Source organism: Diadema antillarum, unplaced genomic scaffold (genome assembly GCF_040938485.1).
Source record: "Diadema antillarum isolate AM-2024a unplaced genomic scaffold, OU_Dant_1.0 scf00000153, whole genome shotgun sequence".
Taxonomy (NCBI): domain Eukaryota; kingdom Metazoa; phylum Echinodermata; class Echinoidea; order Diadematoida; family Diadematidae; genus Diadema; species Diadema antillarum.
In genome coordinates, this window is record NW_027271042.1 from 797,028 (window position 1) to 824,354 (window position 27,327).

The 27,327-nt window shown below is 37.0% G+C and overlaps 1 protein-coding gene across 8 annotated transcripts in view; it reads left to right on the forward strand.

The window, feature by feature from the left end:
- LOC139721979 (uncharacterized) overlaps positions 1–27,327 on the forward strand; it is a 175,460-nt gene that overhangs the window by 106,094 nt on the left and 42,039 nt on the right. For 3 of the 8 annotated variants that reach the window (XM_071633298.1, XM_071633299.1, XM_071633305.1), the window contains exons 1-3: positions 23,133–23,373; positions 24,180–24,274; positions 26,508–26,597. In XM_071633298.1, the coding sequence (XP_071489399.1) occupies positions 23,139–23,373; positions 24,180–24,274; positions 26,508–26,597 (420 nt within the window). In that variant the 5' untranslated portion in view covers positions 23,133–23,138. Of the gene's footprint in view, positions 1–7,465; positions 7,641–8,139; positions 8,238–21,879; positions 22,032–23,132; positions 23,374–24,179; positions 24,275–26,507; positions 26,598–27,327 lie in introns of those variants that run through there. The other 5 variants (XM_071633301.1, XM_071633306.1, XM_071633302.1 and 2 more) reach the window with 3 other exon arrangements.

A 27,327-nucleotide genomic window follows, 5' to 3' on the forward strand; every position in this document is an offset into this window, starting at 1 on the left:
ATAAGAAGTTTCTCATTATCTTCCCCCAATATGTTAGAAACCTGGACTTAGGTCTCAACCAAAACGATACGATCCCTTTGACGTGCCCCTTTGAAATGCAAGGGTGGCATTATTATCAGTCAGCAATGAAGAGAGAGAGAGAGAGAGAGAAACAGAGAGACAGACTTTAGGATAACCATAAAATGTCCAGATGGAATATTGAGATATTTTGAGATTTATAATGAAATCAGAGTGAAATTCTCTCTTCTTTTGAGCTGTTAAACTTGCAAAATATTGCGATAAACCTACATATCATAGACCAATATGCATGTAAACAAATACTTGCTTATTTGTAGATTAAACATGTAAATGAAAGATATTGCAAATGTAAGCATCAGCAAAGGTACACTATCAAAAGTCAACCCTTAAAATTGTCTACTAATGCAACTCACTTTTATATACCTGGAACAGTCTCTCACAAAATATACATTTTTGTCTTGATAGAAGCAGATGTGGATGTTTTTGATAACTTTCTTCTTTGATAGTCAGCTAACTAGGTGGAAGGTAAACTTGCAATATTCAAGTGACCTCTGGGTCTCTCTCTTCTTCTTTTTTTTTAATTTTTTTTTTTTTTAATGCCAGCGATTGAACAGGACTGTACCATTGACCTTCACTGACTTGAAATTGCGGATAAATCCCATATCCTTTTTCGGAGAATAATTAGTGTCCTTGTTTATGACATGACTCAATATCAAGCGATTTACCAGGGATATTAACACTGAATAGATTATACCTTGAAACATGGTCAAACAGGGTTCACTGCCCTCGTGTCTTGGTAGGTTCAATGAAATTGAGTACAGTTCAGAGACAGAAAATGTTCGTGTACGTGTGTTTGTAATATATACCTGAAATCATTTGATCAAGAATTTCATTTGATCAGATGGATTTTGTTCAATCATGTTGAATCATAACATTTCCATTGTGTTATCATTTTGATTTGTACAGGTTATTGGAGTGTTTTCAGGCGAACGATACTTCTATATTATTTATGTATGGTGTTTCAAATGATATTCAAATAATATTCATGTTATTGCAAGATATCTGCCAAAAATGCAATAAGAAATAACATGTAGTTCATTGTGTAATAGAAAGATTGAGAGACATTGATCAGATTTTCTGTTTAAAGTTGTCATTGAAGTAACAACAAAAAAGGGATGACAGAACTTGTCTTTTCTGCCAAATTTTCCTTTCAGTACAGATTTTTTTTTTTGTACCATATGTTATGCTGCTATATTTGTATGATGCATGCACTTCTTCAAGGCAAATGGATGTATTCACTGATGAATGATATATCCATGGTAGTGACTTTCTTTCACCTCACTGGTACTGTTAATGGGCAGTTTTTCACACTGTATGTATTCACTTCATCCCAATGCAAAATTTACAGAGGTTTTAGATGATCTTAGATGTTTTAGATTTGCTGCAAGGGATTTCTTTTTTAAACAAATCTGTCAGATGTAAACAAGTGTTTCATTGAGTATCAAAAATTCACTCTGGAGCCATAATACTTCCAGACATGCATTCATGCAGCTCATGTGTCTTTGCCTGAAAATATGCTGATCAATTCCAAATAGTGATATGAATATTTTGAAGATATGACTATTTTGAAGATCGTTTATAGTTATAAACACATAGCATCATGAAGTTTTTAAAATACCTGGTCCATGCATGCCAAACATAGTTTTAGGATCAATTTCATATGGCTATATCAAAAGGCTATGTTTCATCATGTGATCAATGCCATCAAATGCTGTAGATATCCTGTAGTACTATAATTTGTGTCTTCTGGTGAAACTATACCCTGGATTGGTGGTTGTATCATTTTGTGAGCATGTGTGGTAAATGAAACTAGCATCTGTAGTGGGTCTTATAGCTAACTTGTCTGGAAACTGGCTGGCCCTGGGTATACACACTGAGTAATAATGTATGTAAGCTGATATCTCACAGAGGAAGCAAAACATGAAGGGAAATATCTTTGTTGTGCTTCCCTGTTGGTAGGAAGCCTGTGCTTCATTTTTCCCTGTCTCTTTAATCAGCTGGAACCATGGTAACAGGATGGAAGTAATCTTTGATATCAGTCATTTTTCTGTTTTCTCTCTGCTGTCTCCATTGTATGGAGGGATGTGAGGATTATCTGGCATCATCCCACATGTTTGGAGTCGTTTCTGTTTTATTCATCAAGGTTTAGTCACTGCATGCAATCATCCAGGAAACTTTCAGGATAATACTCTGCTCAGTATACCTGAGATAAAAAGTTGACGATACGAAGGAAAGAAAAAATGTCACAGCATTCAAATTAGTGTGGTGTGACATGTTAAAGGTCCTGTTTACCTTTGGGAGCAGTGATTTAGAAAAAAAAATTAAGGTATCACTTTTGATGCATATGTGTAGGTCAGATGTATCACAAAACATCCCACCGTACTGTATAAAATTTGAAATATAAGGAGATATCACTATTTTTCTCATTAAACTCATTCAATTATACTTGTTCAAATTTTTGCAGTGGTTGTTTCTATCCTTAACTCACGTTTTAGAACTATTTTGAAGTACTAATGCTGAGTTTTTGTTTCCTCGGCAAATGGTAAATTATGCCTTTAATATGATGTGCAAAAACAGCAACTGGTAGTGCCCCATCAACAGTGTATGGTTGTGAGGCTTAGAAATATGAGTTTTTATCATCAGAGTATGATTATTTCACAGTAGTCCATTGGATTTATTGTTATAAATCTAGGAAAACCAATGTTCATAGTGCCATATAAAGGGGTAATACAGTGAATACGTGCAAAGAAAATGAACTGGACTCTAAGATCTATATCATAATGATGTTTGGAACTGCTCAAATCATCATCATAAGGCACCTGTTGTTGTTGTTTTAAACAAAGAAAAGAGAGAAAAGGCACCTGCTGTCAAACTTCAGTAGTCAGTGGCAAGACAGATTACTGGCATTCTCTGAATTCAGTAGGAAGTATTCAGACTGGTCACTACTTTTGGATCAGGGAAGTGAGTTAGATAAACTGGGTCATGGGATGCTGTCACCTACGTAGAATAAAACTACCTGCAGATTGCATTTTAAGGAACTCATTAGCATGCATGCCTGAAAGGGTTTCTTACACCTTGTTGATTGTCAGACTTGAAAAAAAGTGTGATAAAATAGTTCATACATTTGTACATTTGAAGTCTTAGCAAATCTTTATTTTTAAATGCCATTTGATCTTTCCATGTTTGTTTGTTTTTTTGTAAGAGGAAAAAGCGATTTATCCCCCCCCCCCCCAAAAAAAAAAGAAAAGAAAAAAAGAAATGTACATGTGCACATATGTGCATTATGTGTATTATAGTGCAAGGTCTACAGGCTTGTTGAAACCAGTCTTGGCTGGAGAAATACATTGTACATAAAATAAAGATGAAGCCTATTTCCAAGTCTGCCAAATATCGCCCATGGCATTTGGCTTGGGTTTATTGATAGTACAGTATGTTACCTCATAGTGAGAAGGAGAACGTATCAGTTTGAGCTGCCATTGCCTATTCAATTAGCAGCATTTTTTTTTTTTTTGACCCGACATAAAAAGAATAAGATTGTGAATCTGTCTCTATGTGATTGATTGTTACGGGTAGATTTGACACGGATTGCTGTGTAAAGGAATGGTGATCCCATGAAAATGCCAGCAGGTATTGAAATGTTGCTCACCATGGTTTTATCCTCCCACGTACCAGACTTGGCTCATTGTATGGGGCTCAATGTGTAGTGTGTGAGGGGGCGTGATACATTTGGGCCGAACATCCTCTTTCTCCAGCTCAACCTAACTTATATAATTGTCTTACTGAATAATAGAATGTTTCCATCTGTGTGTGTGCCATTTCCTGCTGAAGGATGTATTTCTCCATTATTATTTTTTTTTATAGAATTATTGTTACTTTTTTTTAAGTACAATACTTCCAAGATAATTATATGTTCTTTCCTTTTACTCAATAAGAATAGTAAAATCATTCTTTTTATATCTTTTTGAGAGTTTTATGTTTGAGGCTAGTTTGATGAATTAACTTAAAGGGATGGTGCAGTATTGATGGAGATGAGAATTGGGCTTTTAACTTTTTGCAAGATACCAAGAAAACACTAAATGAAATAGTACAGAGCATACCATTCTAAGGGGAATTCAAAGTTTATTTGATGAAAGGTGGGTCCCACCTTTTATTAGGATCGCTCTGTTTTGGATATCTTAGCCATTTCAAAACCAATTTTCATCAAATAAACGTTAAATTCCTCATGGAATTACATGCTTTTTCATATTTCATAAGAGGTTTCTCATTATCTCGCCAAAAAATGTTAGAAACCTGAAATTAGGTCTCAACCAAAGCTATTCGATCCCTTTAATTTGTGTCACCATGAATGGCCTGTGTAAGGTATGATTTCATTGTAATCCAAATCTCATACTAGAGTGGATTTTGTTCCTTATTTTTTATTTTTTAATCTGTTTGTGAGGTTTTTTTTTCTTTTTATAATGTGGCACAGGTTCATTTCTCCTGCTGATATCTTGACTACATGTATAAAGAAAACATCTGAAACTTCAACCCGTCGAGGACGAGTCCATAGTATACTCAGGCAGGTGTCTATGGGAAATGCGTATTGTTGCAAAATCAAACTGTCCTCAACAGGTTAAAATTCCATAGCTTTTCTACTTTATCAGTAGGTCTCATTGTGGTAAAACCTGTACCATTCTCTTATATTAATTTCCCTCTATTTAAACCGCCAGCTTGATCATGGTATTGAATTCCAGTGTACCTTTGACACTGGATTAGCCGATTAGACAGCCATAGCTCACTTTAGAAATTTTGCCAATGAATGGGGTATAACTATAACAGGCTTGAAGGAAGTCTAGCAGATTTCTGACGGAATAAAATAGATACTGGCAAACCTGTGAGAAAGCTGCTAGCAACATTTCTCAAATTGACATGTAAAGGGAGAGGAGGAGTGAGTGTTGAGTGACTCAACCAGTTTGTGCTGGAATTTTATGAGTACCTGTTGTGATAGGTAGCACTGCTTGCCTATCCCCTATAGGGGTCTGCAGATTACAGGCTTATGAGAAGATTATGACCATGACACAATTACAGGTGTGATATATGAGCTAGAAGTCCTGAATATAGATATATAATGTGTGATTTGTGAACCACAAGTACAACATCTGTTTTGATGAACACTATTTTGCATTCAGTTACCAGTATTTCACATTGTATCCGAGTTTGCCAAGTGACTTTGTGTAAGTCACAATGGTTGTTAACTAATACCTTCTACTATGAGTGTTATTGGAGGTACAATGTATGACTCATCCTATATGCCATATATTTCATAAGCATATTTTGAGTCCCAATTGAATCCCAATTGAGTCCTAAGATGTGGACTGAGAAGTGATAATAAATACATCATCCCTTTTCAATCTAAGCAAAGTTAGCATTTTTCATATTATATTTAGGCCCTATATATTTCTGGTATATAGAAGTCACAATTTCTTGTGTTTACAAGTTGGTAAGAAAGCTGTCCAGAATTGGCTATCTATATCATATTAAAGTGCATGCTCTGCTCAAGGCACCATGAAGCAGGAAGCTGATAAGGTACTGTAAAACATGAAATATTCACGGCATGAAATTTTCGCGAATTGGAGCCGAAAGCCTTTTTCGTGGCATGAAATTTTCGCGAATTGCTACTGGCATTCAATGCATGTAGTGTAGACAAAAGCTTTCGCGTGCATTTTAATTTCGCGAATTTTGGCGCTCGCGAAATTCGCGAAATTAAAATGCACGCGAAAATTTCTCGTTTTACAGTACAGCAAAGACAATGCTTCTTTATCATCATCATTGGGAAATTGAGCATTTTTCGGCATACATGCTTTAATAAATATGCTGCTTGGCGGAGGTCTGTGCTCTCTGAGTGCTTTTCTAGTCGTTGTATTTGGATGTATGCAGCACACAAGTGTCTATTGACCCTGATGTGTGAATGTTGGCAGCCCTGTAGCCTGCCTATGCCTCAGTTTTAAACCGTGGACCTGGATGAGCTTAGTATCGTATGTGTTGCCATGTTATCATCCAGGAAGCAATGGAAAAAGAGACTGAAGTGTCTGTTATACAGGTTTCAGGATGGTATGAAAACAGGATGAGAATGGCAACCGTGGAAATCTGAGATCTGTAATGGGTAGGCTCACCTTGCACAGAAATCTCTCCAGCTGTGGGATAGCTTGAAATATTGGTAGTTTACAATGAGTATGAATGCAGATATTATGTGTTGAGTACAGAGACTCCAACTCTCCCGTTTTCGACGGGAGATCTCCCGCCGAAAACCCATTTTTGCAAAGTCTCCCGTTCTCCCGTTTGAGATTTAATTTCTCCCGCCTTGGCTCTGTGTCTCCCGTTGGAAAGGATTTCTTACTTATTGCTATTGTATGTTGAAAAGAATAAGCCTTAGATAGCCCCAGAGAGCATCTAGAACCCTAGGAATTTCGCTCTTCGCACACATCAACTTGGAGTCTCCCGTTTGCTAGGGGTTTCAGGCGGGAGAATCTCCAGATCAGAAGGTGCTTTGGGTTGGAGTCTCTGTGAGTAGTATTGAGCATATTGTATGGATAGGACCTACTATGTATTTACCATGCCAAGGGGAGGAATATAAGAAAACAGATGGAATTTAACTAATGGTAGTTGAGCTAGTTCATGGCAGGGAGTGAAACTGTAGGTAGCAATATCTGATACTCTTCTTGCTTTGTAATACAGCAATTTTTAATCTGATGCTCAGCTGAGACATACCTGATCCTGACAATAAAGCTCATATTGTGAAGTTAAGAAGCATTCATGGTTGTGAGGAGCATAGATTGAGATCCTAAATTTAATGTATTTCATTTTTTGTTTTGGGATGCGATTGGCCATGTGTGTGGCTGGCTGGTCGTCCTGTCACTCACCCAGACCCTGGAAAAGCATACCAAGCTGGAGTGGGTGATTCACACTCAGCCCAGTACAACACATTCATTTTACAGAGCTCCAAGCTGGCCTATTCCATTGCTGTGCCTCAGTGGCAACTATGTGGAGCAGGGTACACTATTGGAATACACATAGAGGTAGTCAGCCAAAGAAACCTAGCCATGCGTGTATGTGTGTCTGCCTGACTCAAATTATAGGCAGCGGAGCTAGTGGCTTGCCAATAGGGGACTCACGCTAAACAAATGAACACACAGACTATGTGGGCGACACACACACAGCCTTTTCTATGCCTACCCACGATGCCCCTATTCCTGCACCCCAGACACACTGAGTTATGTATGCTTGGTTCATTTGTGCACAGTGAAGGAGACGCGCACATCGAAGCGTTGCACATAGTTTACTGTATGCCTGCCGTGCACTGCTGTTGTGTGTAAACTACCAGTGCTATCATTTACAACACTCTATTCAATTGAGGTGGCTTGTTCTTTTGGTTCCTATTATAAGGGATATTACGGAGCTCCTTGAGAGTGTCTTCAACACGCTGCTCTATGTGGATTATCTCATCCCTTGGGATTAGTCTACTCATCTTTACACTTGGAGGACCTAAATCGGGAAGGTTAGCAACAAAGTTATACGAGTGAAAAGTAAGCATATAATATGGTGTTCATATATTTCCTGTCATTGGAGTGTGACCAGAGCAAGGCTCATATACTTGTTATCTTTTCAGGGTGTTATTAGTGTGTGAATTCTGCCCCTTCTCCTCTGTGTGTTAGGACTGGAAGCTGTTGTAGCCTGTAGCTGACATGCTCAGAGCACATCACACACACCTCCTAGCCATAATTCATGTAGTTTGTGGATCATACAGTCATAAATCAAGGGGATTGAGCTTGTGTAGGTAGGTGCTCAAGGTCTTGTGTTTGGTGGCCGCTTGGGGCTTTTCTTCACCCTTCTACCAGCCCAGCCCTCCCCTGAGAGGTGTCAAGGCCGAGACCTTTGGTGAATTCCTCTACTCTGGTTTGGAATTCACACAGCTCTCTACTCTTTGCAGTTGCATACATGATGATGCATAAACTATTTGTTCTCTCTCCTCCTGTTAATAGATCACCACAACATTGATCTTTCTTTTTGTGTGTCTTTCTGCAGCTTGCCTGCAGCCTCTTGGAAACCTAGCCTTGAGAGTTTGACCAACCCAGGGAGGTCTGACGCCGTCAGCATCACCATGATGTGGCCAGAATAGTCAGGTGAGTACATGACCTTGTATCCAGTACGCCCAGGATAACAGGTGCCAGTGACCTGGGACTCTCTTGAGTCTGTGTTCTGATCATCTCATATTCCTGCTCTTGTGTCTTCTTGAGATGTTAATTTTATTTCTGCATTTTTATTCCAGTTCATTCATCGAAACACCTACAAAAATATATCAATATATTGGACTTCCACAGTAGAGACTAATCTTTTTTTTTTCCAAATAAACTTTTTTTATAACTTATATAAACAATGAAATAAAATTCACAGATATTCAAACATCAAATAGTGCAATTTTCAATAATCCTAGGAGGAAGATAGAAACAAGAAGGTGATGGAATGTGAAAGCATTTTTTTATTTTTATTTTTTTATTTTTACAAACTTTGAAATATATATAGGCCTAATCTCAATCAAATTTACTTTGTATGATATATTCTAGAGTAGGGATTATTTAGATGTGATGATTTCTATTGTTAAAGAAGGAGTTACTTTTCCTGACTTACTAGTGATATTACAAGCATAGTCAGTCAATGTGTATTATGTGTGTATGACTATGTATTTCCTTTTTGTGAGTAGAGGCTAAATGTACAATGAGTTAAAACTAAACATTAGTGAACAGTGGCATGACCTCATCAGATTTTCCATGATATTATAACCAGACATTAACAAGAACTTCTTCAAATTATTATCTTTGTATTCATTGATTATTGAATTGATATTAATAAAACATTTGAGTATTAAATTTGCAATTAATCTGTATACTCTTTCATAAGAAGTACAGTTTCCATCTAAAACCAGCATTGATGAAAATAAAATTGACGTTTCTGTGCAAGGGGTTAGATGTTATGAATATTCAGGTTCAATGTTTAGGGTTAGATTAAAAATAATTTTCCTTTGAGCATGAAAAAAGAATGAAAATGAAAATAACGCTGAGTTTTGTTTCAAAGGAAATTTTATGAAGAAATATTTAAGTGATAGAAATTTGAAAATTAAAGCATTCATCTAAAAATGATAACTCATATGTTAGTGACTTGTTATTAATGACATGGCTTTCTTGGAAAACTGAAATGGTATGGATTTGATTTTGTGACAAATGTTCAATATTTCACGAGTTCAGTGATATCTCTCTTCTGCTTTGCTGCTGAAATCCTACAATTTTCATTGTCAAACTTTTTAATACAGATCCCATGTTATGACAAACATATTGCACCAGATAGCCAGGAGGAAAAGGCACTGTCATATCTGAATACCTTTTTTCTCTGTGTCTGTCATTATTATCATGGCATTGTTCACAAACATGGTGAAAAGAAATGTCTTTGTCAAAACAAAGCTGCATAGTGTTACAGATCATAGTCCAAGGAAACAGGACCCTCCTGTGGGGTGTTTGTTTCACTCTCTGATATTGTAATGTTTAACATTCTCTATTTGATCGTATGTGATTCTCTGATGTTATCGCATACCTTACACATGCATGGTAGAACATTATTGCATACTATTATATTGGAGGACCAGTTTTGATGTTAAAGGGAAAGCTATCTCTAGTCAATTTCTTTTGAATTGACATGCCTGTAGCTATCAAAATATTCAGGCCATGTTATTTCTAGGAAACTAGCCCACCTAATGATAATGTAGAAATAACATTCATAAACTGTCTGAATCTCAGCCAGGTTCCTCTCTCAGTGTTTGCATGCACCTGTCAATCTATACCTGCTGTGATGTAGAGAGAACTCTTCCTCCTCCTCCTGCCCTTCACAGCACTACTTCAGCTCCTTGACATGAAATATGGACTTTTAACATCGATCGAATAGATAATCCTCATGGTCCACAGTGTAGTCTTTGTATTCATTCAATCATTATTTGGAGTGTCTCTTCCAAAGTGAATATAAGAATATTATGTGTTATGTAGCCTTCTTTCTTCTCGCAAGTATGCATATAATATAACTTCCAAAACAGAAGTCCATTGATCGATGCCCAGTTTGTTCCACCTACTCTTTAATAAAAATCTTCAAAGTCCAATGTAGAGATCACATGACTGGCCATGAAAGAGAGTGTTTCAAACATTTCTGTTTCATGTGCAAAGAGAATAAAGCAAAACCCAACCTCAGACTCCATTTGGAAACCATATTTTGATTTACAATTTGGTATATTGTAAAGCAATATATTGAATGTGTTTTGCAAAAGCTTAGCCATTTTGCAGAATCTAAATTTTGATAAGACTTTGGAGAACATTTAACCCGTTTAGGACGAGTCTTGAGTATGTATACTCGGGCAGGTGTCTATGGGAAATGCATGTTGCAGCAAAATCAAGCCGTCCTCAACGGGTTAAGAGAACATTAAAATGTATGTTTACATTGTAAAAGACATGAAAAGTACCCTGGATTGTTAATGATACTCTCAAGTGCACACTCATGTCAATTACTCTCTTGGTAATACAAAAACAAACAAACAAAAAACAACAAACCAGTATGTATCAAGACCCACTTGACTACATACAAATAATGAATAGAATCATGCTAATTTCAAAGCCTCATAAACCACAACCCTTATCAATTCATTTTTGACATTTACTCTTCCTTAGTTTAGATTATATTTGAGTCAAATGCAGACTTGGATATTCACTCACTCTCATTCATTATTGGTGGAGATGAGAATTGGGCTTTTAACTTTTTGCGAGATACCAAGAAAGCACTTATGAAATAGTACAGAGCATACCATTTGAAGAGGAATTCAAAGTTTATTTGATGAAAATCAGGTTTGGAATGGCTGAAACATCAAAAAACAAAGTGAAACAAAGCAATCATATTATTCATGATAAAATGTGGGTCCCACACTTTATTAGAATCACTCTGTTTTGGATATCTCAGCTATTTCAAAGCCAATTTTCATCAAATAGACGTTGAATTCCTCATGGAATTACATGCTCTTTCATATTTCATAAGAGGTTTGTCATTATCTCACCAAAAAAAGTTAGAAACTTGAAATTATGTCTCAACCGAAACTATACGATCCCTTTAACAGAAAAATAGAAATTGTTTCTTCTAAATCTAGGAAGCATTACCATAGTGATATGTGCACTTATTTGCAAGGCTTCTCCTTCTAAGATACATTGTCTGCTGTGTGTAAGAACAGTATGCAGTCATCAACTATTTTCTTAGTAGTGCATTGTATGTCATCGTCTGTAGTGTGATGAGCGAACAGGCCAGAATCCTGCTTGGCTTCTGTAGGACAGAATAATTCTTGCAGTAAGACACAATCAGGAAAGACCTGCATGCCTATAGCCTTGTTGTGTATTAAGTTGGAGGGAGTGGCAAGTTTTAGACTGTTGTAAAGAGTTTCTACAGAGTTGTGTGTGTATTCAGTGAGTTGAGAGGGAGCTGTATGAAATGATATGATTGAGGCAGCAGCTGAGCTCCTTACAACAGCTGACATCTTGTTCACAGACTGGCTCAATACACTCAACCAGCCCTCAGCTAGTTTCCACTCAACTCTCTGCTTGCTTCATGATTGCTCATACAAACTGACTGAGCATCCAGCCACACTTTCCTACAAACATGATTTGCAAAGAAAATAGATACAGGCAGCCCTCCATGAAGAAGTAGTAACATGGCAGGATGACATTTTACTGTTTGATTTTGTTATTGTTGTCTCCTCTTGTACTGAGTAATGTTTGGTTACAGCAATAATAAGTGATAAACACTGTACCTGCACTAGATTTCACTCATCCCCTGTGTAAACTGGTAACAATTGCCTGACACTAAACGTAGGATGGTTATAAGAGAAACATACGGTTGAGAAAGGAAGGATGTTGAGAGAGAATTCAGGGGAAGAAGAGGGAGGACTGTTGAAGTCATTGTAACAAACACTAGTGTGTGTGACACTCTTCACCAACCATCCTGTACTAGTCTAACAACAGAGGGAAAGTCAATTGACAGGTTCTGGCTTTTCATTGCATACATGTACATACATTGCCATTCAACACACCAAGACCCTGTTCTCCTCAAAGTTTCCATCGGATAAGCTACACCAGTTAGTTATCACCATTGTGAACATCCTGTTGGCAATCGTAATATCCATATCATGCTTCAATATACCTCCTATATTACTTCATGAATTAGAGACTTGCCTGTATTTATGAGGTTCTCTAATTTGCACATTTGTTAGATATTCAATTTTGTTGTTTAGATATTGACTGCTATTGATAGACAGAACATATAGGCCTAGTCTGTATACAATTTGTAAGTAAGAAGTAAAGTGACACAACATGGCATTAGAGGAAAAGCCAAATCATTAAACTTGAAGCTGAGAATGTGTTCTGTGAGGACTAAGTATTGGTTTTGAATGGATGGTACATTAAGATTATGCAGGCTCAACCATTCTATGCTAGGCCATTGTGAAAACTGAATTATGATAAGAAAAAACAACTGTACCAGAAGTTTTGCTCAGCATAAGCTACGTGTACCACCCCGCCAAATGATGTGTTAGCAGTTCAGTTTATATCACATTTTGAATATTGTGATAAGGAGAAGAAAGACCTATAAGTTATTCCTGTATAAATCTGAACCCTACTTGATTTTGCATAATAGGCCTAATCAATGTTTTCTTATTAGATGTATCATTGTGATCTGTGACAGTGTTACCATATTCCTTTACTTTCCTTCCAAATTCTCAGGTGTTTTGTAAGTATGTCATATCAATCAAAGTTATTAAACAAAGTTTATAAAAGTCCACAACCAAGTGACTAATCTGAGCACATTTTCCATCTCTTAATCTTCCCCTCTGCCATTGTGTCTGAGACTACGATCAGACCAAGTATGTCTGTCTGTCTGTATGTGTGTGTGTGTCTGTGTGTGTGTGTGTGTGTATGCTTTTGAATGTCAATACTCAACACCTCTATCCCAGGGAAAAAGTTGGGCAAAGGAAAGATCAAGGCCATGTGTTGTCACTGTCCTCTCTTCATAGTGGGAGGGGAGCTGATAGTTACTGACAGCTTTCATCATAATTCCAAGAAGAATGGAAGTCATGCTTAGTCTACACTTCAGCCTCTCACATGTATGCCACGTGATATACAGAAATTATTTTCCTTAAGAACATAATATGTCATCTCATCGCTCTTGTATCATAATATTCATGCTTGCATATTGAAGAAATAGGTGTTCTCTGATCATACATTTTAATGCCAACCAATTATAAAACATGGAATACAAGTTGTCAGTTTCCTTGATACAAGTACCTCATTGTCATTTATTAGCAGAGAAGGTAATATTATTGCTATTTTTTTTCAGATCATGCTCAGTATTAGGCAAAACTTGGTCTCTGGTCATCAAAGAATCAGACAACATGTTAGGCCTGAATTAATGTAATTTACAATCCAACAATGGAGAGGTTTTTCTCATCTTACTAGTCTGGTCACTCTGAATATAACACTCACAGCTTATTATTGGCCACACACATCATACCAGTATGTACCATAATACTTTGCTAGGATTAAGACCAAAGACAGGTAAAACAATAAAGGCATGCAGGGTTGGTGGCCTGGGGCCACTAAAATTTGATATCAGGCCACCAAGTTTCTAAAAAGGCTATGTTTTGGTTGCCCAATTGGGCAGCTGAAATTCAAAATGAATTTCCTTTTAATACTGTACCTTGGGCCACCAAAAATTCAAGTTCAAAGGTTTTTTAGTGGCCAAACCAGCCAGCAGAGAATAAGTTAGTGTTGGGCCCTGGGTATGGCTTCCAAACCTGTCATAGAGTGTTGTGAAATGTAAACCTTTTCTCTAGCAGGATTAAAGGGATAGTACAGTATTGGTGGAGATGAGAATTGAGCTTTTAACTTTTGCGAGATACCAAGAAAACACTTATGATATAGTACAGAGCATGCCATTTTAAGAGGAATTCAAAGTTTATTTGATGAAAATCGGGTTTGGAATGACTGAAACATCCAAAAACAAAGTAAAGCAAAGCGATCTTAATAAAGTGTGGGACCCACACTTTATTAGAATTGCTCTTTGTTGGATATCTCAGCCATTTCAAAACCAATTTTCATCAAATAACTGTTGAATTCCTCATAGAATTACATGCTCTTTCATATTTCATAAGAGGTTTCTCATTATCTCACCAAAAAATGTTAGAAACCTGAATTAGGTCTCAACCAAAACTGCACGATCCCTTTAACCATGATGACAGTGATGGAGTTTGAGGAAGGACTGAGGAAAAAGTGGGTTTAGGAAGGCATCATCTCACCCTATCCCTCTACATGGCAGGACTATCTGTAGATCATGTCCTCAATGTTTTTTGGGGCCCAAGTTTGCTTATCCGTGATTTGATGTACTTTGCCAACTTTGGATCACTGAAGGTAATTATTTTTGAGGGTTATGTGCCATTCATAAGTGCATGATATCAGTGACAAAATGTCAAATGGAGTCCCTCTCTTCAAATGTACAACTTGCCAACAAGTGAAGAGTGTCACATAATAATCTTCAGTCATTGTATTCAGATCCTGACAAGTTTGAAACTGGTAATTTCATTATGATTTGATGGTTTGTTATTGAAGGCACCATACGTATGAGAATTCCTAAACAAGTCTTGTTAAAACTGATGCATTACAGATGCAATCAACATTCTCATGTACCCTATCGTTGTATGACACCCTAAGTATGAATTAAGATTAATCTCCAGGATAAAGTAGATGCAGGAAAAGGGGATTTGTGGATCTCACCACAACAGATCCACATTGCTTGTGATCATTCTGGGTATTTACAATGTATGTGAGTTTTGTTGGTGTGTGTGTGTACAAAATGTATGTGTTTTTGTGTGTGTGTATGTGTTTTTGTGTGTAGGTCAATATGTGTGTGTGTGTGTGTGTGTTTGTGTGTGTGTGTGTGTGTGTGTGTGTGTGTGTGTGTGTGAACATTGTGGGCATAATTGTGTATTTGTGTATCTGTGTGTGTTGTGCTTTTTGCATGTATAATATTTAGTTTTGCCTGATTTCTTTGTTTTTTCCACATATTTGTGGTGGATTAGTCATTCTGCATATCTTGGTCATTTCAGTCCGTGGAAAATTTTACTCTACAATATACTGTCAATAATGATACACAGTTAAGTTACAACGTATGTTGAAACATGAACTCTTTGGTTTGAAGTGAGGCGTAACTCTTGTGCTGCCTCAATGGAAATAAGGTTTCTAGATAAAATGGTAAATAAAAGAATGGCGCTGAGTTATGAACATTATGTCAGTTTTGTTGTTGTTTATTTGAAGGGAGCCAGAAACACAAGACTTTCATGAAGTACACTGTACCAACAGTTTGACAAATTGACCCCCCCCCCCCCCCCATCAGTATATTAAAGGTAGAGAAACTAATTAGTTGCTTAACACTCATTTGGATAAAACTCAGAGTGATTTCTACCATTTTGATTGGAATGAAAGTAAGGTCATTTGTATGAATAGCATTTTGTTTCAAGCAAACACTGATTGCCTCTCATTACAGTTTTCCATGTAGTCATTAATGTACTGTATACTCGTTAACTGAAAGTTATTGCGTGAAAGCTAGGCCAAGCATGTACAGTTTTCAGTATGACTTTATGTTATATGACAGTGAGTGATGAGCACCTGAAAATTTGATGGTACCTGTCCTTTTATGATTTGAAGCATGGTGTAGTTGAAGCGTAGAAGAAGCAGTTAAAGCCATCAGTGTAATGCCGTTGACTTGATCATCATAGGCAGATCGGAGTGAAGGATAGAGAGGGCTGTAGGCTTTGTGTGAACAGGAAGCCTCACACACTCACATTGACATCCTGTTTGTTTGCCATACTGGAAATCCAAGCTACACGGACAATGCCATTCCCAACATTTGGAGGAAAAGAATAAATTGCTACCCTATGTTTTCTCAGAGAATCTCCATGAATGCCTCTAATAGAATCTAGAATGTCAGTATCATTAGCTAGCACAGAAAGCTAATGTTAGATTACAATTTTCTTTTCGAAGTGAGATTTTTAAAACTGACCCCTACAAAGACAAAACTGTGTAGTGATATATTTAGACTCATGTTTGTCATCTGGAGAAAAACAGGTTTATGAAACAAGTTTGTAGGTTTACTCATTGTTCATTTCAGTGTTTGTGAAAGTAGCATACAACATGTTGTAAACTACTTGTACAATGTACACTATATCACAGGAGATTTGATATTCTATAATGCATGCATGATTTGAATACTCACTTATAAAAGATTGACTGCATGATATATCGTGTAGCTGTTTATGTCTTGAAAGTTCGTCTTTCAGTATGAGTTTCATAGAGGGCCTAGACCAGCACTCATTGTGGCTCAAGAGTCATGTTTTAGTCTGTCTACAACTGCTGGGCCAGTAGTGTGTGAGTCTGTCGTCTGATAATCAACAATGGATGGTGTGAAGATCATACTTTGCTGATGAGGATTGTGATTGTAATCTGTGCGAAGTGATTAGAAGAAATCAATGCTTCTGCATGCATCAGTGCACGGCAATTATGCCATCAAAACAACACCCTACAAACAGCTGGTTGGTATATTTTACAAAGAAAGAAAGTAACCAAAGAAAAGAAAAGAAAAAAAAAGCTTACAGACTGAGTGTAAACTCCAACTTGTGAGACATTATGAAAGTTTAACAAAGTTGAGAAGAAATTCACATTTATACATGTATTTGTGTAGCACTGAATGCAAAGTAGAATTGTGGAGGTAGAATGCATGCAGTGTCTGTAAGAATGACCATTGTATGCATGCATCATAGAAGGTGGCATGATATGATAGCTTTCTGTGGAAGTGCTGGCAAACTACTGTAAAAGTGGCTATTTTGGTGCGACTAATTTTTTGCGCTTGCGCGGGTAAGAAGAGTTTCGCGTGTTTTTAATTCCACGGAATCAAGACATCCACCACTGGAACATATGGCACGCAAAAATACTCACATATTTTTATTTTCGTACTAGCTTCTGGTTGCGCGAAATGCACGAAAATTTCAACACCGCAAAAATTTCCACTTTTACAGTAGTAGTAAATTGCAAAGGAACCGACACTTTCTTGTATGCATGGTAAAATATGGTAGACTGGTGTACATTATGCTATCCACCATCTATTGAGAAGACCATCTACATTGTAGTCTTGTCACATTCAAGTTGAACTGTGCCCTTTTAGTGATTTGCCAATTGATTGCTTTATAGTCCCATATATTTGTGATTTAGAATTTTTAACAATGTGTAGGCACCTACAGAATGACAACCTTGAGAGGTTTTGTATAAAAAGATGATTGCAGGATTGATAATGTAATGCTAGAAATAAGCTTGTTTTACATGTACATGTAGAAGTAGGTCGATAGTCAATATCTGTTACAGCTATTATGTAACAGGTCCAAAGTTTGTTATTGTGCAACAATGAAAAGAATGCATGTGTGCATCACAAATTCCAACAACTACAGTAGTAATAATTTGAGTTGTACAATAGTTTGTAAACATATGGTAGAACCCAATCTGTCAAGCTTAGCATAGACATCAAGCAATCTGTGTACAACTACAAGTTTGTAGCAGGTAGGTGTTTCTTTACCCCAGATTGTATGAGATACAAACAACATAATGTGATGATATCTCTTCAGTGATAGGCTTGTCCTTGATAGACGGTGACCCTAGTGATTGTCATTGTTTGCTAGCTGTCCAAAAACACTGTACTGACTGCTGCTATACCCTAGCTTTCCTTGGCACTGAAACACACTGCCAGCAATTTGTAATACTATCAGGCCAGAAGCTGAGTTCAGGTGTACATGTAGTCTTCCTTCCCAGTCTTTTTCACCCTTATTTTGGGAGAGTGTCACATGCCATAAAGCATGCCACTTTGTCATGTTTATCTTGAATATACTCTGTACTTGTGTAGGATGTTCAGGCTCAGGTGTGAAAGGAGATGAAGTTTTCCTTCATTTTTTTTACTTTTTGAATTGTTTTATTTTTTCTGCAATAGTTCCCACAGAAGGGTTCAAATTGACCAACATGTGTATTGACATTTCTAGTACAGTATCAATTTTATGTCAATCATGCGTAATGTACATTGATTTAATTTCACTTTATGGAAGCTATGAAATGCTATAAACACAATTTCTTGCATCATTAAGCTTTTACCTTTAAGATGTAGCATTTTTTTTTATTCTTAATTTTTTAATTTTCTTTTTTTAGAGGGAATGCATGTACAAGTTGTACATAGATCCATGGAATCAAGTGAATGCATACTGGGACAGGCTTAGTATGACTGCATGCCACTACATGTATGCTTGCTGAATAAGTGTACTGGTTTAAAGGTATTAGCCCACATATGTAAACCTGCAGCAATTGGTCTCATAGTTAGCATGGAGTTTGGGTATGGTTGCAGTAACACCTGTGCAAAATTTCGTTCCAATTAGTCCATTACTTTCATAAAAATAAACGAAAATGCACCGTATGCATGCGTATAACGCTCGCTAGCTCCGGTCCACGTACGTACTAGGCCTACATGCATGCGATACATGTGTAAGTTACATGTACGTAGCTAGCCCGCGCTCGTAATTCGATTTTGGGTCGGGTTGACCCGGTTTGAAAATTGATTTTAAAACGATGATTTTCTCTCTTTTATCGAATGGTATAGACAAAGAGCAACAGGTGAGGTATGTTACTGTTATAACTTGTACTTGAAGTCATATTGGACCTGTTTTATGCAGTTTTGATTTTCGTGGGTTTGCAAATGTGGGCTAATACCTTTAAGCCTTTGCTTTGAGTGCTGATTGGTACAGAAGACCCCATAGCATTGTACACACTGTTCAAAGTCCCTGGTACAGAAAGGATTAAGCATGGACACATTCAAAACTACAATGCCAACTTCATCTTTGAGTTGCATCCCAGCTAGCTCAACAATTGCAATTTACTCTTTTCATATAGCTGTATTAAGAGTATTGGTAATTATAAAAGCTATTATTTTCACGTCAGATGTTTTCGCAAATGAGGAGATCACAGACATTTTCAAGAGATGTTGTTTTTGCAAGTTGACACTGATTGTATCGTAAGTGTACTATCCTAGCTCATGGTGTCAGTTTTGCGTGTTGTTAAATTTACGGTCCAGCAGTGATTCACAGAATTTGCAAAAATTAAACCCCTGCGAAAATAACAGCTTAATAGAGTACATAGGAAGAGAGTTTAGTCATGGATGATCTTAGTGTGTGTGCAATAGCCATGATCCAATCCACACTGCAATCTGTTGATTAGAAATCATTGTTGGACAAACTCTTCCGGCCTGTTGTAGTAAGTGTGGATTGCTTTTGTTGCACCTTGGCGGAAACATGCGACTTCCTCGATCTCGCCTGGATTAACTTCCTTCCTCCGGGAAGCAAGTTGGGTTCAAAGCTGTCACCCAAACTGAATTTAACAGAGATGATCACCAACAGCTCTCTGACACTGTCATACAATGTGTAAGAAGCATCTTGCATTCCACACAAGCAGGTAATCTGCAGTACCTGATGTATGGCTGTGCATACTAATTTGATGGTAAACACTACTTTAGCAGAGTAGTTGATTGAATGAAATCTACAAGTTGGAATGACTATTGTTTTGATATTCAGCCACCATGTGACTGTAACATGAGTGATTTTTTTTTGTGTGTTGATTAAAACAGACAATTTTTTTTTTCAAAGTCAACAACACAACCAACAAATCAAGAGAGATGAAACAAAAAGAAGCTAGACTTGCTTCTTTTTTTTTTCTTTCTTTTTTCTTGTCCCAAGTCGTTGTTACATTATACTGTATTTGATACCGGTTGTACTGCAACATAACTCCTAAGGTATTGCATTAACTATGCATGTTTAGGAAAACTCTTTGTTATATGTGGCAAATGCTATTTTTGTTGCTCATTTTTTAAACTATGATTTCATGTTAAAAATTCATCGTAAGTCTGGTAGGAGCAATATGCTTTTTAGTGCAAAGTGAATGAAGACTTTGTAGCAATAACTGTATATTTGGATTGACTGGAATGTCAACCAGCTGTCAGATATTTTTGAAGATTTTAATTGAAACAAATACAAGTTCTCATCTGGAAATGGCACAAAATGAAGTGATTTTCAAAATGAATTTGAACAAACTACTTCGTATGACATGAGTATGTGATAGGAAGCTACATCTGGAAATATATGCCTACACCATATGCATTACATGTAGGCCTACATGATTACAAGACTGAAGAGGGAGACTTATTTGTTACAAGTTCACAGAAATGTTCTTCTAAAGTATGCATGAATCATGGGAGATAGATTTAGTGTCTCATTCTTGAAATCACTCCAAGCTGTAAAACAACAAAATAGAACACAATGTAAGCTGTGAATTATTTTGTTCCATGTTCCCTCTTTGGCATTTAGTTGTGTATGGCTCTACCACATGTGTGTCCTCAGATTTCACAACATTCCCTGAGGTGATTTGGGAAGAGTCCTGGGTTCTGAGCTGTGGAAAGAAAGGTCAGATTCTCTCCCAAAGGCAGGGAACACATTATATAGAGACCAAGGCTAAAGACCAAATTATCATGGATAACCTTTCCTTTTTGTAGTCCCTCAAATGCAATGCAAAGGAGTGTTGAAATTCACTACAGCAAGAAGTTTTGTTTTATGAGACAGTTGTTTGTGAAAATGTGTGAAGAGGTAAGAGTGAAGGAGAAACTACAAGCTTAATGCAGGCTGGATTTCTGTGCACTTGGAGATTTTCTCACATGTGGTTTGCAGATAACAAGTCAAGTGGAAGAGGAGAGATCAGTTTGTTGTGGTGAGCTTGTTGAAAGCATACATGTGAGATACTGACGTGGATAGTGATTCAACGGCAAGGACCTTTTGACAGACTGACTTGTCGTATTGGCAGGGTACAGCATCTCAATTCCATCTTCAACTTTATTACAAACAGCTGTACTTTCGGAGATCATTTATTACTATATTCGCCACTGTAATAGTGCATCTAATTTTCACGAATCGAGACATCTCGATCTGTGATTTTGGTGTACAACACTGAATGGAGAAATTGTATAGTGTACGCACCTCATTCATGTTGGGGATCACAATTTATATTTTTGCGTGTTTTTGAATTCACAAATAGCACTAGACTCCCAAAATTTGCAAATAGAAAAACCTTGCTAGATATTTTTATGTACATGCAGTACCTAGGTATTCAAAAAATACAACTATTGGGAGTTTTTATGGTGTGTGTTTATAGTTAAAGCATACTATGTATCTTTGTGTGAGACGGCTCATAAAGACCATTTGCAAAGGCAAACTAATTGAAACCATAGACCTTTGCACGGTGGATGCATCTTTGCTGACTGGATTCTTTTGTATACAGGACAATAACAAGACAGTAACGCGTGACTAGCCACTGCTTATTTTTTTTTTTTCTTCTGTAGAATGTACAATAGCTATCATTGTTAGTGGCTAATGAAGGGAACTCTGAATGAAATTTAACTTTATCTGTGAACTTAACAGATCTATATCGAATTCTTAACTAGTCAGCGTTTAGCTGACTAATAGCATTCAGGTGACTAACAAGTACCACTGTACTGAAAGAAATCTTGTAGGCTGACAGGAGGTGACCTAGAATGATAGTAGAGACTCTTGATACTCTCATTCTTTACCAGGTATGAGCCACTCTTGGTTGATGCAAGCCTAGCTCCATGCAAAGATCCACAAACACAGTGTAACCGACCAGTGTTTCTGCCTCCGAGTGAGTCCCACCAACAGTCATCATGAACAACTCATCAGTCAAACGCAAACACCCTGACAAATCCAGGTGAGACAAAGATTTCATCATGATAGTAACCATGGTAACAAGTAAAATTGGAACAGTGGCTTCAGTGACATATGTAGATGAGCAAAGTGACAATGAGTAATGAGGATACTTAAAATGTGATGTTGTAATTGTCAAGGTGGAGATCAATGGCTATGGCACCTGTGATGAGGTAGACATTGGTGCAGGTGGTTTCTGGCTCTGATAATAGAACTAATGAGGATGATGATGATGGTAGTGAATGTGATAGTGTGGGTTGTTATGTTGTGGATTGTTCTATCAATGTGGGAACCAAGGGCCAGAACCCTTGTTGGGATTACTTGGGGAAACCCAAATTTGATGTTGGCTATTTAAAGTAAATTGAATTGTTGGAAATGAGCAAGCAATATCTTTAACTTTCATGTTCATGCTTATAGCAAAATATAGAGCTTTTATCATGGTAAAGCAAGTATAACAGTTTTTAGGACTTTAGGTGTAGATTTCACAGAGATGAGATGCTGATTGTTGAAATAATGAAAGAATATACCACACTTTAACTGGTTAAACTTTTATCCATGCAAAGTAACCTTTTGATATTTTTTCATAAGGAAATTTTGACTTGATTATTCTCTGTGTATTCATTTATTATTTATTATCTTTTCTTCTTGTATATATTGCTTGGTCATCAAAGATATTTGCTTCCATGTTGATCAGTGTTTTCATGGGGGAAATGAAAAAAAAAATGATTGGTGTAGCACAGTGGGAATGATGATGACAAAAACAAAACAAAAACACGATACTATAATTGTGGCAAATTATGTTGCTTTGTTACTTTAAAAATAGTTTAGTTATGTTATGATACATCAAAGAATTGATCGAACTTCAGCAGTGATGTTTCCTCTGAAAAAAAAAATATTATAGTGAATTGTGTAATACAAAACTGATGTTACTTTCCAGGGTAATATGATACAAAGTATATTATGACAATGCCTTGATATAAATGTTGCCATGGTAGTCAGGCAATGAAAATGGTGGATATGAATACATCGTGTATGACCACTTGACATAGAAAAAGAATAGAATCACTGAAATTGATATCGACAAGACAAGTAGAAACTCTCTGAAATATACATGGAAATGATGGAAGAATATGATGTGGCTCATGTTAACTTTGAGAGCGTTTGTGTCAGTGACAGGTTACCTGGAAACAAGCGAAGATGTGAGAAGCAGAGTTCCTACATCGAGGAGCTGTATGAGCTGATCACAGCTAGTCTTAGAAATCCAGCCTCTCTCAACATGAAACCAGACAAGTGTGCTCTGATTCAGGAGACTCTCAGTCAGATCAAACTCATCAAACAGCAACAAGGTATATTAACCTTTTCAGTCCTGAATTCTATTCTCTATACTTCATGTTCAACACTGCTGGTCCTTGTACATTGTAACACCACAGTCTAATTATTCAGTGATCTTCGATAGCAGAGGTGTTTTTCATAATATGGTTTGTGACTTAATAGATTGGTTTCAAATTTCCTCAAAATGTTAGTATCAATGCATTGAAAATTACTGCCAGTCTGAAAACAATATTGCCCATGATGGGTTTTGAGGATTTATGTTTGTAGGGTTATTTAACTGATGATTTTGTGTGCTGTTTTAGGTTGTCTTTTGTCTGTTAGTTGTAAGCTCTGAAGCCTGTCCATAATCAAAACATGCCAAATTATTGAATATTATGGGACTTCACTTCGTACACTTGAGATTATCCAACTTTGAAATACTGTACAGAGTCAAGTCAGTTGATGATTGCTTACTAATCTGTCTGAAGTTTACTGATGTGTTTTTGGTATAGACTTCAAGAACACGAACTTCATATTATTTAATGTGTAATTCAGTGCTGATGCACTGTATTTTATACACAGAAATGTTTTACCACAGAACAGCATGGGCTGAAAGTTGATTACATCGTATAGATGGAAATGCTAGCTGCTTGTTCGCTGTTGGTCAAACAATGCTTCTAATACCTTTCAGAGGTATGTAGTGTAAATTGTATGGCTTCTAGCAAGATTGAGCGTCATGAGCTCAGGCTTGAAGACCTTCTCTAAGCTGGAGTACAAACTTGGGTACAACATGTTACGAAAATTTCATGTCATTATTAAACTACTTTTCTTTTACTGTAAGATGCTGAGCATGGTGAGGAGGTGCAGCATAGCCATGTATCGTCCAGCAAGCCTGGGGTACCCACTGGAGACTCACTGGGGAGTGTCCTCCTAGAGGTATGTTCTCAAAACTATTCCTCCCCCTCCCCTTTTTTATTTCAAGGTCTTTCCATTATGCACACCTTACCACAATCCCACAACACTGCACTTCTCTCAGTCTGTGTTGAATTGTTAATGTATGAGGAATGGATAGCTGTGACGTGTGTTGTGACTTCACTCCCTTCATTCTCATGATAATCTCTATTAAACCTAGTATGCTCTGACGTGTTATACGCTATTCACTCAGTCAGTTGGCACAAATAGTTTAAATATTAAAGGTCATATGTCTGTTTTGCAGACGTTACCAAATTTTGCAGGATTAGAATTAATTTCTCCTAACTTTGTGCATGAAATCATATCATATGGTAATACACAGTTTCTAAAAAAAAAAAAAAGGAGAAATTAGAAAATAACCTGTGTCGCCTGAGATATGCTCCTCTTTTATACAGATAATAACTTCAAATTCCTCTTACAATTGTATGCAGTTTAATATTTCATAGAGTGAATTCTGAGTATCTTGCAAAAAGTTAAAAAGTGAATCCTCACCTTAACCGATACTATACCATCCCTTTCAACTTGCTTTTCTCCATCTTCCAAATGACAAAATGTTCAAATTTAGGGAACTCCATGGCACAGGCTGATTATGGGTTAGAAATATAAGAATTGATGCTGTGACAGATCAGTTTTCAAAGTAATAGAATTTTCATGTGCACATACTTCAATCACCACCCTGCTTTAATCCAATCATCATGGTAGGAACACTGTAGAGATGGCAAAGCATCTTGTGTGTAGAAAACTAATCTCAGTCTCCTGTCCACATGGCAAAATTCAGAGACTTTACAAAATGCTATCTTAACATCCCATGCAGTGTTGATATAAGAGGTTGATACGTCAGTCAACACTATTCCTTTTTACCTCTTTTTACGCCTTGCTCTTGTTTTCTTGATGCCAGTATTTTGTTCTCTCTCACTCTCATCTCTCTCAATGGCCTTTTACTTTGTTTCTCTGTGGCGTATCCCTTGTGTAATCAGTGTTAGCCTATAATAGTGGCCTAGTTTTAGTGACTTCACCTGTTTGTTGATGTGTGTCTGGTGTAATCGATAGCATCTCCTACCTACTGGAGTGTGTTTATGATATATGGAAATTATGATATCTTCTCTCTCTTATCTCTCCCACTCAGTTGTCTTTTTCTGGATTCTAGAGTCTCATTGTGGTAGTACTAGACAACAGTCAATTATTTTACACATTCATTGCTTTAAGAAGTCACCTATCCCTACCATGTATGAGGGTCAACATCTCTTCAATTTTCAAGGCTTTTTTTTAGTGGGCTTTCCAATCTTTGTATTATAGTTACACTATCTTGTAAGAAGACAACTTTTCATGAAAATTTGTAATTATGAAAGTGATGGTTTTATCTTCGTACACATTAATTCTCTGATCTGAAAAGGAAGGTTTATCTCAAGTGGGCTGCACACTAAGTACATGTACATAGTGTACGGGAAAATAAAGAAATAATGGATAGAACTATCATTATGAAATATTTTAGTCAGTCCACACTATAGCCCCTTCTGAGACTATGAAGCCCTAACCATCTGAACAGTTCCCTTTGTTTATCAATTTTTGAGTAGTACAAAACAGTTACAAGCAAACTGTAAGTCCTGTAATGAAGCAGCATGTATTGTATACCGGAAAGCTACAGCGCAATTTCTGGGATGCCTAGTTTTGCTGTGGGTGGGAAATAACAGAAAAATGAGAGAGAGAGAAAAAAGATGCTGTATAAACAGATAAAGAGTGTGTCTCTCATCAGCTGAAAGGGATAAAGTGGTGGACATTGGAGCCTGTGATTCCTCCTTCTTGAAGCAATACCTAGAATAGTGCATTCATGCCATTCCTGTATTCTCACCTGGTACTTTCTATGTCTGTACCTCCCTCATGTCTATATTGCTACATTGATGGTAAGAGAGAGTCATTTCTAATGAATAGTAGCATACTCTATTCAGATGTGTTACAAGTTACATTGTAGATGATAATCTGTGGATATTAGAGAGTTTTGTGATAAATTATCTCATGACTATGAAGCTACCAATAGGTGTACATGCCAACATTCCGTCATCTGTTGTTGTTTGTTTTTTTTTGATGCACAAGTATTCTCAGTTTGGTTTGTTATTGTAAAACAGGTTTCCCAATATTGATCAACCCAGAACTTGAGACATGTCAGTATTTGTGTTGTTTTGTTTTCTTTTGTCCACAGACTCTGGATGGCTTCTTGTTTGTTGTCAACAGTCAGGGAGAAATTGAGTATGTGACTGAAAATGTCAACAGCTATCTCAGCTACCAGCAGGTAAGTGGTTTTTTTTATTGGTATTGACTGCCGTTGATGCATGTACAACCCTCTAGAAGCTCAGAGCAAAGCAGCGATGATGCTGAATTCAACAATAGTCCATTATTATGTCCTGCTTACTGCAGGGCCGCAATAAGAGATAGATGATGCAAAAAGGAAAACAACAACAACAACAACAACAAATTGATCAAACAGAAAATAGTTGTCAAATATAGTTGTCTAGGCTAAATGTTTATGTAAGCAGGGGCAGCACATTTGCCTATATTTCATAAATCTTTGATATAAGAGCATGCTATAATTATCATTAATATTTGATGGTTTCTTCAACTGGGTTGGTTTCATGATACAATGTACCACTCCGTGTCTTATCATGTTGATCACATAGACACTGCTCTTATGAAGGTAAATCCTCCATCAGTTGTCAAAATCAATTAGATTCATCAAAGTGTATAATAAGGGCCTTGTTCTTATGGCAGCTATAAAGGCTGTATGATAAGCCGAGGCATCTCAGGCAAACATATATGCAACAGTTACCATCTAGTTACACTGATTCCATGCATGCCGACAGCCTATATGCAGTGATATGCCTGGCTCAGGAATGCTACACAATAGTGGATTCATTAGACAGACTTCAGTGGGCATGTTGTGACGTTATTCTCTCATTGCTGTGCTTCATGTTGTGATGTTATACACCTTAAATAGTATGCTGTGTGTAATGACGCTGTGCTTA